Source organism: Lepisosteus oculatus, chromosome 10 (genome assembly GCF_040954835.1).
Source record: "Lepisosteus oculatus isolate fLepOcu1 chromosome 10, fLepOcu1.hap2, whole genome shotgun sequence".
NCBI classification, from domain to species: domain Eukaryota; kingdom Metazoa; phylum Chordata; class Actinopteri; order Semionotiformes; family Lepisosteidae; genus Lepisosteus; species Lepisosteus oculatus.
This window is the reverse complement of record NC_090705.1, coordinates 13190357-13210538: the sequence shown is the minus strand read 5'-3', so window position 1 is coordinate 13210538 and position 20182 is coordinate 13190357. Positions and strand designations below refer to the sequence as shown.

At 38.1% G+C, this 20182-nt stretch overlaps 1 protein-coding gene and 1 long non-coding RNA gene across 3 annotated transcripts in view; both read right to left on the bottom strand.

Moving 5' to 3' along the window:
* The window catches only part of LOC107078651 (uncharacterized), a 160981-nt gene extending 159272 nt beyond the window's left edge, over window positions 1-1709 (bottom strand). For both annotated transcript variants that reach the window (XR_001479604.2, XR_001479603.2), the window contains exon 1: window positions 1345-1709. This is a non-coding gene — a long non-coding RNA (uncharacterized lncRNA). The remainder of the gene's footprint in view (window positions 1-1344) is intronic.
* Window positions 1710-16246: 14537 nt separating this feature from the next.
* On the bottom strand, window positions 16247-19869 carry sox4a (SRY-box transcription factor 4a). Its single transcript, XM_015357730.2, has one exon. The coding sequence runs from the start codon at window positions 19262-19264 to the stop codon at window positions 18128-18130; it is 1137 nt and encodes a 378-aa protein (XP_015213216.1). The 5' UTR covers window positions 19265-19869; the 3' UTR covers window positions 16247-18127.
* Window positions 19870-20182: the final 313 nt, after the last annotated feature.

Genomic DNA, 20182 nt, shown 5'->3' with positions numbered 1-20182 from the left:
TTTTTCCTTTTTCTGTCAGATAACGATGCATTGAACAATCCTTTTAATTAAACGTTCAGTAAATGCAGTAAATCTTAAACAATAATTTCAAGCCAACAAGATGTCGGATGTATATTAATATCAATACATAAAAGCAAATGAAAACAGGAGGACAAAAACAAAAGTTCGGTTTGTCCTGCACTATAAAATTCAAAAGCACTTGTTTTACACGCGGGTTTATATTAAATGGGCATTGCACTCAAGCTACTCTTATTTGTTTATATGTTTTCTGGTTAAGTGATGGGAAACTGGATGTGATAGACCTACAGTAATCAATGAGGCTTATATATGAAACATTATTATGTTAAACTGTTGCTAAAATAAGTAATTTTATCATAAATCTATATCTTATAGGTAATTTTATTCAAGCTTGGTATTATACTCCAGTACTTTCACGCGTTACTTTATCACTCAGATTGGTTGTAAAACTACCTTTAGTAAGAAATTTTAAATTAATGTGATCAGAAATGCATGTTTAAAAAACATTTCAGAAGCATCTGAAAACTGTTTTTAAAAACACAATTAGAAGAAAACGTCGGTCTCCTACTAGACAAAAGGCAGTTCCATTTGCGCTGTCTAATAAAACGGCTTGAAAATCAACAGAATAGTTGTGAATATCTAAATCAAATCTGTAGTCCATTTCATGTCATTAGTACCCCCCACGAATAGGTTTTACTTAGCCAATATAACTAATGTATATCCTTTGTTCATAACTACTTTCTAAATCAACTGAAATAAAATAGATAACACCTTAATTTGAATAGTGTCTTAATTTCTTGGAGCTCTGACAAAGAAGGTTTTGCGGAGCATAGTATTACTTTTCAAGTTTCTCAAGCTGAGAACAAAGACTCGACGATGTTTTTTTAAATTCAATAACAAAGGAGAAGCACCAGACTGCTTCTACCTGTTGCATATACTGTACACTTCACTAGTTAGCAGCCGATGTTTTTTTGTCCATTGCTCTTTTCAATACGAACAATACTTTTTTACTAAAACAGTAGTAATGACATTAATTTTGTGGAGAGTTTAAAGAAAGGAAAGTACATAATTTAATAAATACACTAATATTTTTCTCCTTTCATTTTGAAACTCATTTCGTGTTACTTAAATGATACAAATGTTTTCCTGTTTCATGATAATTGCTCAGCACAAACAATTATTTTGAAAAGTGGTGCATCTTTCGCCCTAGCGTTAATTAGTCAAATCGTCGCCGTGCGTAATGTTCTGCAAACTTCTCAAACCAATCAACTTTTGAGTTTTTTTTTTGTTTACAGGCAAGAGAGAAGTCTCACAAAAAATACATACCAGGCAATCGTACTTTTCCAGATTTTCCTTTGGTCTCTAAAGAATTTAAAAGCAGATAGAAAAAAGGATAACTGCAGTGATCCTTCCACGATCTCCCATCAAAGCTCTTCGCAGAACAAAGGAACGCTCCTCTCCGTTTTGTGCTCAACTTTGCAGGCTGACGCACCAACTCTCAGCAACTTTTTTTCTAAAAAAACAAGTCTACAACTTGAATTAAATCCCAAATAACTACAGTATTTACAAAATGTGGCTTGGACCGTACTTTTCCAGACATACTGGAAAGCCGTCATCGTCCCTCAAAAAGTTTATACGGGAATATTTTGGTTGTGTTGTTTGGTCTCTTTGTCTGCACGTGTGAAGGGGGCTCTGGCCGCGCCTTGTTCATTTCAGTTTCAGTCCCGCCCTCTAAATACAACTAAACAACAACAAAGGGAGTAACTAATGGGATTCTGTAGGTAGACCCAAATCTGAAAGCCACGTCCTGTAGAGATAAATGTATTATTATTTTTTTTATATTTGGAGGATGTTTCGAAATATAGTTTCCAGTTAGCTAGTTAATCCGTTACTTTGCAATGCTTTCAACTCTTTCTCTTACGCTGTACCTGGGAACAAATAGATTTTGGTATTCATTTTAATACCAAAGACGCACAGTACGTCTCAGAAATTATCTTTATTACTTTTTTTCTCCCACCTATAGTTTAATTGTTTTTATGTAACATTTTATAGTTCCAGGTGTTTATTGTAATTACAGAATCCAACATAGGCAAATACCAAGTTAAGGACGGATATCTATACGATACGAAGTATTAACTTTTCTTCTATATTACAAGCATACTTTGAAAACGTAAAAGAAAGAATGAATACAGGACTATATGTAATATTTCGATGCTTAATGTTCCGACCGAAGTTCTTATGTTATTTATGTGTATGCATAGGGTAGGCGTTATTACAATCAAGCTGCTATGCAGCGTATGACCAGTGTTCAATACGATTCAGACTATTATTTAAAAATGTAGCTGGTTTGATTACAGAATGGGGTAGGTACACTTAGCACAAAAGTATCTTATTCTAACCACGTATATAATCATATGTACACACTAAATAATAACTACAGACATTTATATTACAGACATGATAATTAGGGAACAGTAGATAACCGACTTCTGAAAGAACGGTACTTAATCCTGGATCCTTATAATGCACTGGCACATGAGTCTGAGATTATATCCCTATGGTGCCACTTTTTGCTTTATGCAGGTCAGCGGCGCACTATCTGTAATGGGCTGGATCAAAAATCCTGGTGGCGGAATCGCAGCCACAACACATATGGAGTCTTTATTATGGAATGGAGGCACACAAATTTACCTTGATGACTATATAACCGTCTAGGTTTGTAATAAGCCCCATATATTACAGGATAAGAAAGGTAATGGTTATAAGATATATACATAAACTAAATAATTTTATGCCTGAATTGGCCTAACGCTTTTAGTATGTTGGTGTTGTTTATAAATACTACAATATCGCATTGAATTCTAGAAGAAAATTAAAATTACTGCACCACTGTGTAAATGCTTTGAAAATATTCACAAGTATTTATATCCCAAATGAATGAGTGAGCCTACGTAGAAAAGCAAAGCAGACATTTACAGGTACATCTCAGAAAAACAAGGCAACGCAAGAGGAGCAAACTTTTTAGTTGTGGTACAAATGTTTAGTCAGTACCAGTACTGCCACATAACAGAATCAATTTAGGAGACCATTTTTTAGTAAATCGACCTTTGCAGTTATAATCTCTAAACCTGTTTTTACTCAGACAAATGAGAGAGAATATGAGTACCATGCAAAGGGGTACAATAGTGTCCAGTCAGAGATTTAAACCAGCGGGGTGACATAACTAAATCTTAACCAATTCAATCAAATCAGATCAATATTCTCTTCTTATTCTTATTATACAGAAGTAATAATGACACTTCCTTCAATGCATATACTATACTGCTTTTCTTTCCAAAGGATTTCAAAGAACTTTTATGTTCAGCTGCACAAACAGAGTAAACACATAGGTGGAGTGGTCTCTAACCCAGGTCCTGGAGATTTAATCAGATTTTAGCCACAGTTAATCAGATTTTAGATTTATAGATTTAGAGGTAAATACAAATGAACAACTTTTAAAGCCTTGGAACAATTTAGCTTGATATATTAAATAGGTTATTTGCTAAATTAAGAAATTTAGAGATGATTTGGCCCAAAACAAAGAATATCATTCAGCTCTCAAAAACCAAAGCTAGTGAGAAAATTGCTAACATAATCGATCAATAACTTCTAAGTGTTTCTCTTCCTTCAAATAATAGCAGCATTTAGACTGCCCTATATGACTATCAGGATTAGGGGTCTCTATGTCCAGGGTGGTGGACTCTTGGTCTATACTGATGGATCATCAAGTAATAAAAAACCTAATCACCTCCCGGACCTCTATCTACCTATACAAAATATTTTGTTAGCTTCTATGTGTTCAGATATAAGCAGACAAAACAAAACATATATATGCACATACAGGCAGACAAATTTACATAGGAGACAGCTATCTACATATCCCTATGTAGATATTTAACAGCAACTTTCCAATGTTTCCACAACCTTCTAGATATAAAAATGATTGAAAACATTTTTCAAAGTCTGAATGATGAATTCAGCATTTGATCTGAAACATCATTAAAAAATTCTGTAGTTTACTTGGTTCTGTGCTTGAGATTCATGTAATGCTGAAGTGAGAGGCAAAATCTGATGATGGTCCAAAGAATACTAGCAATGATGTGTAAAGGTTTACTTTGATCATAGAATGATTTCCAGTTCCTAATGAGATAAAGTGGACCCATGCCATGAGGTAACTACATGAATGTGTGGTTCTGCCAAATCATTCTGTAGGTCACTGGATTTTATTTTAGGTTTTTACATGAACATCTAAAAAATATTGTCTTTCTGCTTTACCAATAATTTTGGATTTTCCCAGAGATCTGTGAAAAACTCTCTTTGAAACCGTTTGCTTCTACCTTTAAATATTTGGTTTTGCATTACAACTATACATCTTTTCTTTCTTGATATTGTTCTGTATCATAATAGTTAGCTCTGTAGTGTGCTCCTCATTTTGTCCCATTGTGGAAAAAATGATGATGATAGTTTGTCACTGACAAGTCATTTGTTAATTAGTAGAAGTGTTTGGACATTAGTTATCATCAGTTGACACTACCTACAAAAATATTTCACTTCTACAAATTTTTAAAATGTCCATCAGATTTTAAATATTTACGCTGTAGCAAAGATACTTTGTATGCCTGTCTTGGAGTCTGTCAACAAACTGATCCAGAGCATGCACCATTGAACCTAGACACCTGTTGTCTGGTCATATGAGCTTGTCATTTTGGGCACTGACCATGACCTGCTTGACAGCCCCTTAAGAAGAGAACATTCTGATTCAGTTCAATACGAAGGAACTGAAGAATAATGAACTGTTGTAAAACTTGTGTGTACTGCATTAGAGGAAATAACAAAATGAAACAGTGCAACATTTCACAGAATTCTAATCAAGATGGGTGGCATCTACATGTATATCATTACCTACCTCAGTACAGCCTCATGAACAATTATTGACTAGCATTTTCAAGTGTTTGTACAAGTCTGAAGTCAACAAATACAGTGACACTAAAAGAAACACAATCAGAAGATGGCTTGATTCTGGAACAACTTTATTATTTAGTATTTTGAGTTATAAAATGTAGGAAATACTTTGTAAATTCCTGAGTAAGGTACAAGGATTATCTCTATGGAGTTCCTCCATAGTAATATGTATTTGCAACAGTATAATAAACATTTTGGAGATCAGAGTAGCTTCAGAGTAGCTTCTGACTTACTGAGTAAGTCTTCTGACTCATCACAGATGGGTTGTGGGTTCAAATTCATGCTGCAGTCCTGCTGTTGTACCTTGAGTTCAGAATTTTACCCCAGTTCCTCCAGTTGACTCAGTTGTAGAAATAGGGACCATCTTTACACTTGGCTGTACCCCCTGCATAGTGACCTGTCCAGGTAGGGATCACTCTTGTCCGTTTAATGCCACAGTAACCAGTGCTGGTTCTGACCTTATCAGTTGATGTGATGTAGCTCAGACATGGAAATTATGTAACAGTTTAAAATGGTAGAGCACCAACAGGATATGTTGTTCTAAAGGAGACAGGAATATAAACAAATGCTAAAAGGAAATTTATTAGTATTTTCAATAATGTTGGAAGTAAATAATGGAAGTAATCATTGGATAAGGTGCATTTCATTAAAAAATGAACCTTTTGTGAACGAAGAGCTAAATCGCAAAGCCACTATAACTCATTTAAATCACTAAATCTAATAGCTGACACCCCGATTTTTTAAGAAAATGACATCTTCAGATGAATTACCTACTAGGAACCAAATGAGTTAGATGGGTCGCATGGCCTCCCGTTTATAACCATTCATATAACATCTTATCATACAGCAGACTCGCGTTTTATGTGGTAGGTTCCTGACAGCGCGTTTGTTTACTGACAAAATCGCGTATAATTCAGTTTACGAACCATATTGAAGGTGATGCCATACGATAAACAAAGCATTGGCATGCGATAGTCCCTGATACTAAATCCCAAAGCGTGTAGATGTAGGTGTATGACGCGAAAGATTTGAATTAGTAAAAATTCCCTCGTTTTTTGATTTATCATTTATTTCTTCGCCTTCAACTTCGTATATACCAATCTGCGGTAAATATTTTAAAACGTGAGTCTGCTGTATACTGTCTTCCTCAATTTCAACCTTATGTGTTGTCAACTTTGAAAGTGTTCTCTAAGCGATTTATTCATATAATTCAATTGCACAGCAGCTAGCGTTTTTTTTTCTGTAAAATTAGTTGCACAACAATATAAACTCACTAATTTCCCAATTACAGATTACTATCAGGGAAAGAGCAGTCCAAAATTAAAAGGTATAGTAATAAACACTATTCATCACATTCTTCAATAGTGATGTGAATTATAAAATAAAATAATGAGAAGAATATAATTCAGCTAGTTTATGCACAAATGTGTATTATTCACATCCATCACACCTTAGATAAGAGTTAACATTTTTAATCCATAATTGTGTGGATTCTGATACCTTGAATCTCTTCACTTCACTAATACTGACTAATGGCATCACTTACTTCCTGGGATATCTTCAAAGATACCAAACAACCTTCAGTATGTCCAGAATATATTACCACAATTACTAAAAGTAGCATACTCTGCATCAGGACATAACTAATATTCTTTGCAAGTTTTACTGGCTCCCTGTGAAATTGAGAGTACTATTTAAGTACTCCTGCCCACATATAAACACTGCATGGTGTCCAGGTTATTTTAAGGACTTGTTGCACGAACATAGTCCACCTCTTACCAGAAATCTGTCGATTCAGATCTTTCTCTGCTGAAGTCCAAGCTTCACACCTTGGGTGATAGAGCCTTCTTGTATGTAGCAAAAAATAAAGCTCACCAATCAACTTTAAATGTTTCTGTGACTATTAATTTGTTAACATGCTTGATAGCCTGTCTTTTCACTAGAGGTTTTAATGTTTAATTTCCTTTTAGTCTTGATTTTACTGGGTCCAGTTCTGTTTGTCTATTTTCTCTTTTTCTTTACTTCGGGCATGTGTATTACATGTATGCTATTTACAACAAATTGAGTTTCTTGTGAAATTCTCATAAATTATTATTTTATTATAATCATCATAATCCCCCAATTCTCTTGGTTATAATTATCCTTTGGCAGATCATTTGTCTATGCCTGCTCTATCTGTTAAACTCTCTGTCTGCTACTGATTAGCTTTCTTCCCATTCATACATACATCCATTTTCTAACTGCTTTATTCAATAATGCAGGTCGGCAGGGGAGCCCATGCTTATCTTGGCAAGCAATGAGCACAAGGCAGGGTACACCCTGGAGAGGATGCATCGTAGGGCACACATAAACAAAGACATAGGCACGGACGTACTTATTCCAGGGCCAGTTTTCTCACAAGCCAATTAACCTACTAGGATATCGTTGGATTGTGGGAGGAAACTGGAGCATCAGGCAGGAGCCCACGTTAATACAGGAAGAACATACAGACTCCACATATATAGCACCCCAGGTCCAGAACTGAACCCAGGGCCTCAATGTTGCAAGGAAGCAATGTTAACCATGCACCACTGTTCCATCTGTTGTACCCATTCAGCAGAAACTTCTAAATAAAATAAAAAAATAAAATATGTTGACTGGGTGACTGGTCGTGCTGAGTGTGCTTCAGAAGTAATGTTTTGCATTTAGACCAACAAGTTACAATTTTGTCTCATCCCACCACAAAACCTTTTGCCATATATGTGCAGTATCACTTACTTTGTTGCCATGTGAGATTGGAGATGAACTTGAACATACAAGCCAGCTTTGTTTTGTATATTGACCAAGATATGTATGACTAATGGACATTTTCTCTCATCTTGGCTACTGAACTCTTGCTTTTACAAAATCACTGTTAACCTCACAGTGGAATCTCCTAAGTTTGGAAGGATAACCTGATAATAGGCAGTTTCTGGGTAGTAAGATATAACTTCATCTTCATGATCGACTATTCAGTGTCTTTGAATTTTGTCTATCCTTCTCCTGATTTTAGCCCTTCTGCAGCTTTACCCCTGAATTAATTTGAAGGCTCCTTTGTCTTCATGGAAGAATTTTGCTTGAAATTCACTATCTGACTGAGGTATTTCACAGACATGTGTATTTAGCCTAATATATATATATATGGTCTCTGGTTTGGTGGTTTATGCTAATGCAATCAACATATATAGATTTTTCTTTGCAGTTTTGGATTACATTTAATGTGTTTAATTAAAAAAAACATTCAGTTTGAGGATTCACCATTTGATTAAATATAGACACCAAGGGAGGCATTGGTGGTGCAGTTGTTAGCCTCACAGTGCTTGGGCCCTGGGTTCATCTGATGTGCTATCTGCATAGAGTCTGTATGTCCTTTCTATGTTCACATGGGATTCCTCTGGGTGCTCTGGTTTAAACCCCCAAAGTCCAACGACATACTGGTACATTAACTGGCTTCTAGGGGAATTGGCCCTGGTGTGAGTGTGTGTGTTTGTGTCTGGAGGTGCTCTGTGATGGACTGGGTGTCCTGTCCAGGTTGTATCTCACCTTGTGCTACTGCTTGATTAGATAGGCTCTTGCTCTAAGCCCCCCCGACTCTCAGTGGTTAGAAAATGGATGAATGTTCACTTTAAACAAGCTTAAACATTATTTGTAATTCAACAAAATAGGACATTTGGAAAGAGCTGAATACTTTTGCAAGTCACAGTATATACCCTTTTTTGTACAGTTAAAGAATAGATATGTGGGAAACAAATGTCCATAAGGGGACAGTAAATGAATAAATAATTAAATTCTTTAAAAGTAATATAAATGTAATTTTGACTTTTATTGCACTGGTAACATTTTGTTTTTAAATGAGAAATTTTAACTTTAGTAAAGCTTAGTTCAATTTAGAATTGTCCTACGTCTGAAATGTCCTTTATTTTCATTATCCAGTATTTAAGCGAAAATCAGTTTCATATCAGGAAGAAAGATGAAAAGATTCAATTAATGGCGATTTCTATATTAAAAAAAATCTTGTAATAAATGTGTTCCTGTTTACATTAGTACTGTTTCATATTAGCAGAATATATGCCTAGAGAATTGTTGAGTCAGACAAACACTGGGCATATACTGTAAGTAAAGATGTTAGACTGCAGTTTCATAAATTCATTTCCTTCTTAATTGAGATACATCGGTTTACAAATTTAAACACCACCATACAGTAAACTGCTCAATGATGTAATGGATTGTAAAGCAGACTTACCATGTACAGTCAAAAACCAAAGGATAAGGAACTGTACATTTCAGTACTTTCATAAATGAAATCATTCATACAATTAACTTTTTTTGTGACATTTGATCAACTAAGCTATGCATAGCAATTATATGTTTCCCTTGTTTATTGAACATAGATATTTATGGGATTGCTGTCTTAAGTTCTGGCATCACTTATATAAACTAATTTAATAATTTATTCAAACCTCTGCATGAGGCAGCACTTGAGGCAACATTGAGGGAGTGCCACTGCTCTTAGACAAACAACCACTCTTAGTTCTGTTTCCCAAGTTAGGCTGTTGCTTTTAAGATCTTTCATGTTGCCATGCTAATTTTGACTTGTTTCTTGCCTTTTGGGGGGTAGTGCAGTGGGTGGCAATCTGCACACGTCCCAGTCATCTCCATCACTTTTATCTCATCGGCAGTGCAATGAGTTCCACTTCAGCTGTTCATAGGAATTCTTCATTAAAGATGGTGTTCAGTCAAAGAATTCCTCTGATACCACAGAGGCACTTGGTTTGAAAGATTTCTGGCCTCTTTTTGAAAGAAGCTGTTTTCCGTTAATCAGAGCCATATAAAAGCACACTGAGAATGTTTCTTTTGAATATTCTTGACCAGGTCACCATGCTTAGGTCTACAAGCTTTGAGATAATCCTGACCATGGCAAAAGCCTGATTTGCTTTGTGTTTACTTCTTTTGTGCGGTCACCCTCTGTTGACATCTCACTGCCTAAATAGGTAAATTCTTCCACCTTTTGTAGAGGTTGCTATTCACAGTAAGAGGTTGACTGGATTACCTCTTCATTTAATCTTTCTTCTTTGTGTTGAATTTGAGACTAATTTGACTAATTTGAGTTCTTTGTTGTTTATGTCAAATTTTCTTCTATTACAAATCTTGGTAGTGACTGGAAAAAGGCCTGATATTATATATTCACCTGGCACCTGGCCAAGCATAGGTTGAACTCTATTGTCCAGGTATAGCAGGGTAGCAGGGTTGAGTCTAAGTCATGTCACTAGCCGGCTGTGACCACTATTCTCCCAGCATTGATACAGAACTGGGTAAGCACTGCCAAGTGTAGGGCGGGATTAGTCAGTCATGCCTCTCTTGGCTCCCAGCAACATGCCACCCCCAGTGCCTTCCCAGTCACCCGCAAGCATGTTTTGCTCAAGGTTAGAGTTGAGGGCTCTCCTTCAATAGATGCTGATTCTCTTGTACAGGGCTGTGCTATCTGTGACAAATTAAAAACACAAATGGTGTGAAGGTGGGTGAACTGGAGTACTTGCCTATACTTTCTTATTCTCTCCTGAGTGTGGGTAAGAGTAGGTCAGGTCAGAGGTCATAAGCAAAGATTTGAAAATAGCATTTGTAATTCTAGATTGAAAAATAACAATACCAAACCAATGGCAAATCTAGATTGGGTAGGTTTGTAGTAAAAATAACTTATAGCTATTATATATTTTAAAAAATTGTATCTTTAACGCTACTCACTACAGAGTGTCAGTATTTAATAAACTTTAGGAAGATATTATTGAAAAAACATTTAATGAAATATGTTTATTATTTATTAAAACAAAGTCATTTGTGAATCACATAGCCTCAAACAAAGGCTCCGATAAATCTGGGACTTCACACTGTACATAGCTTCCAACACACCAGTAAAACCTTCTAAATTCTGTTTCTTTTCAATAATAGATTAGTCCAATACAGGGCTGTGGAACACATTCCAGCCAAAAAAGAGCACAAGACAAGATAGTCCGTGGATGGAATGTTATTCCACTGCAGGAGGCATGTACTCAATGATAGTTTAAAAGGTGGAAAAGGTCGCAATGAAAATCAAATTCTTAAGCCTATGTCACGAGCTTAGTGTTTTACAGGGTAAAATGTGGGAGGAACCATTGTACCCTGGGAAAACATATGTGGCCAATGGGAGAACATACAAACTTTACACAAGGGAGCCATAGGCTAGAATCAAACTCAGGACTAAAGAGTTGTGAGCAAGCAATGCTAAACCCTGCTCCACTGTGCTGCATAAATATATTAGCTAAAAAGATAGATAGATTAGACTTTATTGATCCCGAAGGGAAATCGATGTGTTACAGCAGTCCAGCCCAAGACGAGCAAAAAAACATCAGAATAGACGAAAAATTAAAATACAGTCGTACAAAATAAATATAAAATAAAATAAAATAAATAAAAATAAATACATAGGTGTGTGCAAAATATGATCATAGTCATTGTAAAAACAATAAAATATGTGCAAAATGTGCATAGGTATATACAGATTTAGTGTCCAAAAAAAGTACAATGAAGCAACATGCTGTCCATAGACGAGCAAATGAAGGGCTAACAGTCCTAGCCTAGGGCAGACCACTCCAGCTTATCATCCAGGTGTACCCCTAAGTACTTGTAGGACTGCACCCCCTCTATGTCCTCACCCTGGATGGAAACAGGGTTCAGCGGAGACTTCTTCCTTCGAAAGTCCATGACCAAATCTTTGGTCTTGCTGGTGTTTAGTTGGAGATGGTTAAGATGAAACCACTCCACAAAGTTGGTAATCAAGCTCCTATATTCCTCCTCCCTCCCCTCTCTAATACACCCTACAATTGCAAAGTGATCCGAAAACTTCTGCAGATGACATGCCTCAGAGTTGTATCTGAAGCCAGAGGTGTAAAAGGTGAACAGGAATGGAGCAAGGACAGTCCCCTCTGGGGCCCCAGTACTGCTAACATCCTGTTCAGACACAGAGCTCTGTAGCCGTACATACTGTGGCCTGCTGGTCAGATAGTCTAGAATCCAGGACACCAGGGGACTGTCCAACTGCGCCACCCTTAGCTTATCTCTCAGTAAAGGTGGATGGATGGTGTTAGAGGCACTGGAGAAGTCAAAGAACATAACTCTCACAATGCTCCCCGTCTTCTCCAGGTGAGAGTTAGCTCTGTGTAGCAGATAGGTGACTGCATCCTCCACTCCCAAGTGTGACCGGTAGGCGAACTGCAGGGGGTCCAGTGCTGTACTCACCAGGGTTCTGAGGTGGTCCAGTATAAGCCTTTCCAGAGTTTTCATTAGGTGTGGTGTCAGTGCCACTGGTCTGTAGTCATTCAAGACTTTAGGGTGCCCCTTTTTGGGTACTGGCACCAGGCAAGATGTCTTCCAGAGCACCGGAACCCTTTCTAATCTCATGATCAGGTTGAAGATGTACTGCAGCACTGAACCCAGTTGGTCCCCGCAGATCTTTAGCACCCTGGAGCTGACACCATCAGGACCCGCTGCCTTCCCTGCATGGAGTCTCCTCAACTCCCTTCTGACCTGGTCAGCTGTGATGGATAGGCCGAGGAGGGCAGGGGAAGATGGAGTAGGAGTAGGAGGGATCTTATGATGGGGTGACTGAGGACATGAAGAGGTGTCTGGGGTGAAGGCCTGTGAGGTGAATGGACAGTGGACCCTGTATCGAATCTGTTAAAGAAAAGATTCAGCTCATTGGCCCTCTCCAGGCTTCCCTCACTCTGTTAGCCGCTGGACAACTTGTATCCGGAGATCTTCCTCATGCCATTCCACACCTCTCTTACATTGCTCTCCATCAGCCTGTCCTTCATTTTCCTCCCATAAGCCACCTTGCTCTCCCTAACTCAACTTCAGCTCTTTCTGCACTTGCCTCAGCTCCTCCTTGTCACCTACCCGAAAAGCCCTCCATCCTATTTCGGACGGCCTTCAGATCACTGGTGACCCAGGGATTATTATTGTTAATTAATATAAAAATGTTATCATTTATACAGCTCACCCTCATAATACATTTATTGTATGTTTCTAGTTTTTCTTTTCAACATATTTGCACTATTATACAAATGTCATTTTTTACACCACACTCATTATATAACTGCCCCTACCCCTTTTTATCACAAATTTCAATCTCTGTCCAAGTCTTGCGAGTCCAGTGAGGAATGGTTTACTTTTCATTTAGTATTCCTAAACATCAAAGCAACCAAATTATGCTTTATAAATCTTCATCAGCTGTCCATCTTCACCCCGTATAACTCTTAACAGAAGCAAAATAGAAAGGTTAACATTCACTTGTACATTTAATGTCATTATAATAAATGTCTTACCTAGCTAAAATACCATTATTATAACAAATTATATCAGATTAGAAAGCACTTCAGAAAGACATCTGCACTAAATGTACATGATAAATAGGTTAACAGTACAGTTGGTTCTATCTGAAAGTCTTGTTTTCTTACCTTCATGGTTAACAGACCATGTAACTTTGTATTCTGGATCCATCTTTATTGCATCCTAAAATAATTTTATTGGTGAAAAGGTTCTAGATTAAAATAAAATACTTAAACATATGTCACAAGGATAGTGTTTTATACAAATATTTAATCTTAATGTTATAAAGGTGTTGCAAACATTAAGTATCCCCTGATAACTAACTTGCTTTTAAGACTAAGAACAGAATGCACTGCAACAAGCTACCAGCTATAGCTTCAAGTAACAGCTGTATGAGATCATTGGATAAGTTAGCTTCTAGCATCCAAATGAGTGTACAGTAATGGGCTTTCATTTCAGACATTTCTTATGTTCTTAAGAATCTCAAAAACTATTTTATTATTTTGTTTTACATTGTGCGCTTTCTGGTAGTCTGCATTTTTTCAAGTTTTAGTTATTATAACAACAACAGGTTCATTGAGATATAACTATCAAAACTAAGAACACACACAATCATGTATTAGACAAGAAATTAAATAACAGAAAGATACAGATACATTCATAGGCACAGTCCAATAGAGGTAAAGGGGAAATAACATTGTGATTCTTCTTTACAACACATTTCTTATTTATTTACATTATTTTAAGACATTATAACCAAGTATTAAAATACAAATTTTACAAAACAGGAGGATGAGAAAAAAATCATAGGACATTCAGACTGAATTTCAGAATAACTGACTTCTTACTGCAATCAGATATTACTGTATTTAAGTATTAATAATACTTAAAAGATATTCATCTTTTACATTTAATACACCCACATATACAAAAACATTTTCCTACAGATAAAATGATTGTTTCCACATGGTCTTGGCGCTTTGCTGTTATTCTTTCTACAAAAGTGATGCATTATTGGTAATGAGCTTTTGCATCTTGTGTTTGTGGCTCTCAATTTCAAAACATTGCTGTGTTATTGCAGCAGGAAACACCAACAAGCATCTTAAGATTGGTCTACAGTTGTGATTCAGTAATGTTTTGGCAAAGCACTGAAGTGTTAAGATCGGAGTGTTCTAGCACACAAAAAAGCAGGTGTTACTTCTGTGGGAGTGTCACGAACATTCAAGTTATTTTGGACTGCTACAGCACAGTATTTTTACAAGAAAATAATGTGGAGGATTAATTTTCATGACTGAAAGAAAATAACTGAAATATTTATCATTGGATCTCATTGTGAAAGCAACCCAGTGTTGCCAAAAGAGAAGAAAAAATAGGAGGATAAACAGTGCCCCTGTTGGTGGGCTGTCTTTAAATCCATGGACTTCTGTTCCACATCGTACTTTGGAAGTGATTCCAAAGACTTCACGATGAATAGTCATATTCCCTATCTGTAATTGAGGTGGTAGCATAACAGTGGTAGTTTTTGTCTGCAGTTACACGTCTAGGTATACCACTTTTAAATCCGTCAAATAAACGTCATATTTGTCAAGCCCCCAAACCACCCCAACACTATACTCCCAGTGTATAATTGTATTATTGTCGTATTGCTATATACAGTCACAGAAATTAGATTAGTCCAGTACTAAGTGTGTCATCGTGTAAATGTTCTCCCTTGTTGATTCGTATTCGAAGCAGAAACTTCTTCATAACATACAAATGCAATAAGTAAAACCGGACTAAAAGCAATTCAATTAGAACTGAAAATTATGGAAGTGAAATCAGAACGACTTTATTTTAATCCCATTGCATGAAACAATACTCTGCCATGGAAACTATGGGTCCGATTTATATACGTTTTATTTTGCTTATGATCGTGATCTAAAAGCATTTTCAAACTAGTGGCGTTTTCATAAATGGCTGAATGGAGATTTTTATACTTGCAATAAATGCATTCTAAAAAAAAGGTCATTCATTTCAACAGCCATCAACTGCAAGTATCCTCTGGGACTTAGTAGTCAGCCTTCTCACAGTCGTCTGACACCCCTCCCCCATGTAAGCGTACTGTCTGGAGAACATTCCTACTGCTTTCTCTTCTCACTGGGGCACCGCATTCTCTACACTAGAAAACAGCCGAGACGAGGAAAAAAGGCGAGGGAGAAAGTTTAAACGTTTGAAAACGAAACGGCTTAAGCTCTGTGACAAACCTAAACGGCAGAGTAAGATTTCCGTTAGTCAGTCTTTAGCTTGACTGGATCTGCGGTCATTTTTAGACGCTTCTTGGGAGGCTTGTCTGCTTTGTGCCTGGATGGCCTTAATTGCCCTTCCCCCCTCCCCCCCCCCCATGCCTTCATGTCTGTCTGGCGTAGGGGGAGGGGAGACGCATCCCGCTCGAAACTAGAAATGCATCTGAATTAATCTATCCGTCTGGATCACTTTCTCACGCAGAGAAAAAAATCGCACTTCCTTACTTTGAAATGGACGATTAAAAAACCCATTGGGATCAAGTGAAACGGGCATTCACAAAACGCAGACGCACAACCTCCTCGCAGATTTGCATGCTTCTCAGTATACCCGGGGAAGGGATCTAGTCTATATTCTGTACATTCAGAAGGTTTTAGTAAACTGAAGTAGCATGTAGCCAGGTTACACCCCCGTTACTGTATGACTAAGTGTATCAAATAAGTAAACAAAGGTACGTCACATTTTACATACCTAAAAATAGGACCGAGACAGTCTCTTGCACATGACAGGCAGACACGCTCACACTCCCACACACAGACCGTGCAAAACAAGACTGCGAAGCAAGATATAGGGTTCAGTTCCAGCTGATTTTATTTCCTTCTTGAAAAAAAGTTATTTACAGAAGTATATCAACAATCTGACAGGCAGTGACTTGACACGATTAGCTGGCATGAGTTTTTTTCCTCCAAACGTTATGGCATGATTAGACGAAACAATATTCTACACAGCATATTGCACAGAATGGATGAAAATAAAGTTAATATATTTATATAAAAAACATGAACAACCACCTTAAACGTAAGTAGAATGTATAAAGATAGCTGTTCTAGTGCCTGTCATGTTATATCTCAACAACATACATAAACACACAATCTTCTTTTGCTTATAATACAGACTTAATGTACAAAGATGTTTTCACTTTTTTCCTTTTTTTCTTTTTAAACACAACAGCTATAAACCTGAATCGGAAATACAAATGCTATTCACCATGCCATAAGATACTAAAACAAGTATATTTAGCCGACAAGTAGAAAAGATTAAATATTCAAATACAATAATGAGAAACGCAGTACATAAGTGTCGCGAACTCAAATCGGCATTTTGAGTATATCCATCCAGTGGTTAAAACCAAACTTTTGCTTGTTATAAAAGCGCCAAGAAATGGATCAGTTAAAGCTACAGTATCTCTTTTTTAGGTAATGTACTTAAAAAAGCAGTAATGGCTGCTCAGAATACTTATTCGTTTAAACAAATGTTTAAAATGACACTGAAAATTGAGATACTGCGTCTTTAAGAAGCCTGCAGATTGAACTGTAAACATGGATAGGTGGTTGATTTTGAGAAAACCAACCCCCCGGTTCTTAAAATTAGGAAATCCAAACAGCGATATACACCGATTGACACCCCCTTTATATATTTTGTACAAAAATACACTGAGAAAATAATCAAACGTTTCCTCTCTTTTTAAAAGTGTCAAAAGTCTACATTTAAATATAAAAAATTAAAAGTTAAAACTCTAGCCCTTCAGCGAAGGAGACAGACGGTGCAGGTATACACAACAAGACCTACGAAAACAAAAAGTCAAAAATGTTTGGCCAGTATAAATACATCCATATATAAAATGGTATCTGATAACATGTACAAGGGAAAAAAACACGAGGATGAAAAATCGGTGAGGAAAAAAGGTTTCTCTTAACATCGGAGAAACAAATTCTAAAGAATTTTGGTCCTGAATTGTATAGAGTATAAAGTCCAGCACAGATTTGAGTAGCGTTTGAATCCTGAAAAAGTTAAGAATGAAAAAAGCTGGTGATTTTCCTTTTTTCGTAGGAATCAAACATAGCGCCATCTATCCATTTTTAAATAACCCTAACACTAGTTTTAACTGTTCAACAGTCTTAAAGAAATCTCAGAAAAAGAAGACACGGTAACATGCGTTTTTTCTTTTATTTTTTTAAGTCAACCCACCTGTTAAATACGTCCATCACGAGAAAAAAAACTGGTCGAGACAGCCAATTTTTGTACCTCTTAAGTAATGAAGTTCACTTGGCGATTCGGAAAAGTTCTATCAATTGTCCCTTTTAAGTAACATTGATTAAAGTATAGCCAACATAAGCCCGCCTTCATGTACGTGCAAATCAATTACAGTTTTCCAGTTCAGACCGAGTGTTTATTTCAATAGGATCTCAGTCACTCCTAATCAGGTTGCACTAATATCTTAATCTTTCCAAGTTAAACAATTTCTTCAGCCTTCTCTCAAGCCGATACCCACTCAGCACAATTCCTTGATCCTTGAAACGAAACGCAAGCGTTACACTTACAGTTCATTAGCGCTTTCCTTCTTCCTCAAGTGGGACTCTTCTCGCAAGGTTCAAACTCACCTTTTCTGGAATCCCTTTTTCATTAAGAGCAAAGAAATTATTCCCAACACATCAGGATATCTTGTCGCTCAGTAAGTGAAAACCAAGTTTGAAATGGTCGACTCCAGCCAGTCCCCTGAAATCATTTCGCTTACTTCGGGAGTGCAGTAGTCGGGGAACTCGAAATGAGAGCCAGACCCCGACTCAAAATTAAAATCCAAGTCTCTGTCCAAAACCGAGGAGCTAAAGCTCCCCAGCGACATGTTGTCAAAACCAGGGCTAGGGTTAAGGTCCAGTAAGTCGTCTTCGAACTCTTCGTCCGAGGACGAGGACTGGGAGGAAGAGGACGAATGAGAGGCTGAGGGGGTCGGGGATGATGCCCGCATACTTGTGTACCTGTGGTGGTCCAACGACGCACCGGGCGAGTCGGCACCTTCCTTGTTACTCGCAGCTCCGTCTTCGTAGAGGCTCAGCGGGTCGCTGGATTCTGCGGAGCTGCTGAGAGTCGGGCTAGCAGGGACAGCTATGGACGAGGGGCTGATACCATGGTTGCTTCCCCCGAAAATATACACCCTCTTAGTTTTCTTGTCAGGGATCTGCTTGGCTGCAGAGACTGACCTGGATTTGTAGAGGGAATGGTGATCCGTAGTGACCGCGTGGGAGACCTGGTCGGGGAACGCCGATTTTGAGCTTCCCAGCACTATTTTGTGGGGTTTGTTGGACGATTTCGCGCTGCTGCTCTTTTTCAAGGAGGGCTTAGTGCTGGCGCTACTGCAGTTGCTGCTGCTGATCTTCTCCCCCTTTTCCCCCGGTTTGGCGCTACTTGACTTTACCTTCTTCCTCGGTCTGTACTTGTAATCTGGGTAGTCAGCCATGTGCTTCAGCCGGAGCCGCTCCGCCTCTCGAATAAAGGGGATCTTGTCGCTGTCTTTAAGCAGCTTCCAGCGTTTGCCCAGTCTCTTGGATATTTCGGCATTATGCATGTCCGGCGACTGCTCCATGATCTTTCGCCTCTCGATCTGTGACCACACCATGAACGCGTTCATGGGTCTCTTGATGTGACCGCTGGGGGTTTTACACCAGGCTGGGTCCATTTTATCCCCCGTGGATGCCGTGGAGCCGGGTGTCGGGGAGGACGCCATACCCAGGTCCATAGCTCCAGAGTCCGTAGACTCCCCCACCAGCACCGCTTCCGTATTCTCGGTGTTGTTCGTTTGCTGTACCATAGTTCAGTTTTTTTGATGTATGTGAATATTAAAGTACTTGTTCAGCAAACTACAAGCGTCTGCCGATTCACAGAAATTCTGAGTCCTGAGTTTGTCGAGCCTGGCCGCTCTAATGCAAACTCTTAACCAATTTCCGTCCCACACTTGTATATATTACTTTAGTGATAATATTAGTCCTGAGATTTGTCGAACGGCGACTTGTGAACCACAGGAGTTGCAGTATATCGCCTTTTCAGTTTTTGTGGCCGCACGTCTGGTAGGCTTCTGTTCAAGTGTCTCTGGTTGTGCAGTTCAGTTTTGTCTGCAGAAACGATTTCCAGTTTCCAAAGCGCCTTTTCCCCCCAGAGTGCTTTATGTAACGGGTTCAAACCCAACTCTGTAGTGCGGCAGTTTTTTTTTTTTTATTTCTGCTTGCAGGGCTGTACAGGAGTTCTGTACTACTGTTCACGTTCTAAAGCTACAAAAGCTCTCTCTTCTACTCTCTCAGGTTACAGAATAGTTTTTGCATAGCCTTCCCCTTAGCACCATGCGGGAAGACCAAGCTTGTTGAACTCTGCTATAGTCCGCCTTCCATCTGCAGTCTGCAACTTAAAGCAGACTTCAATTCCGCCTCGCGCAGCTTTATCCTTTTCCAAAGCTATAATGGCGACAGAGCACAACCAATCCGCTGCTGTCTCTACCCTGCCTTGCGCCAAAAGCACGCCCCTCAGGCGCCCATTGGCTAAAAACGAATCTAATAATAATCAGCGCGTGCAATGAGGAGCTTTATGTCTGACCTCATTCCAGTGTACACTGCAAACTTAGTTTTAAAGGGACATGCTCATGTAGTTTTTAGGATTTTTTTTCTTTGCTAGTCATGCATGGAAATAAATTACATTTGGTTTAAGCACTCTTGAACTGAAACCAATCTAATGCAGC

Excerpts from the sequence above, each read along its gene's own strand:
- sox4a (XM_015357730.2), bottom strand. The coding sequence starts at position 19,264 with ATGGTACAGCAAACGAACAACACCGAGAATACGGAAGCGGTGCTGGTG.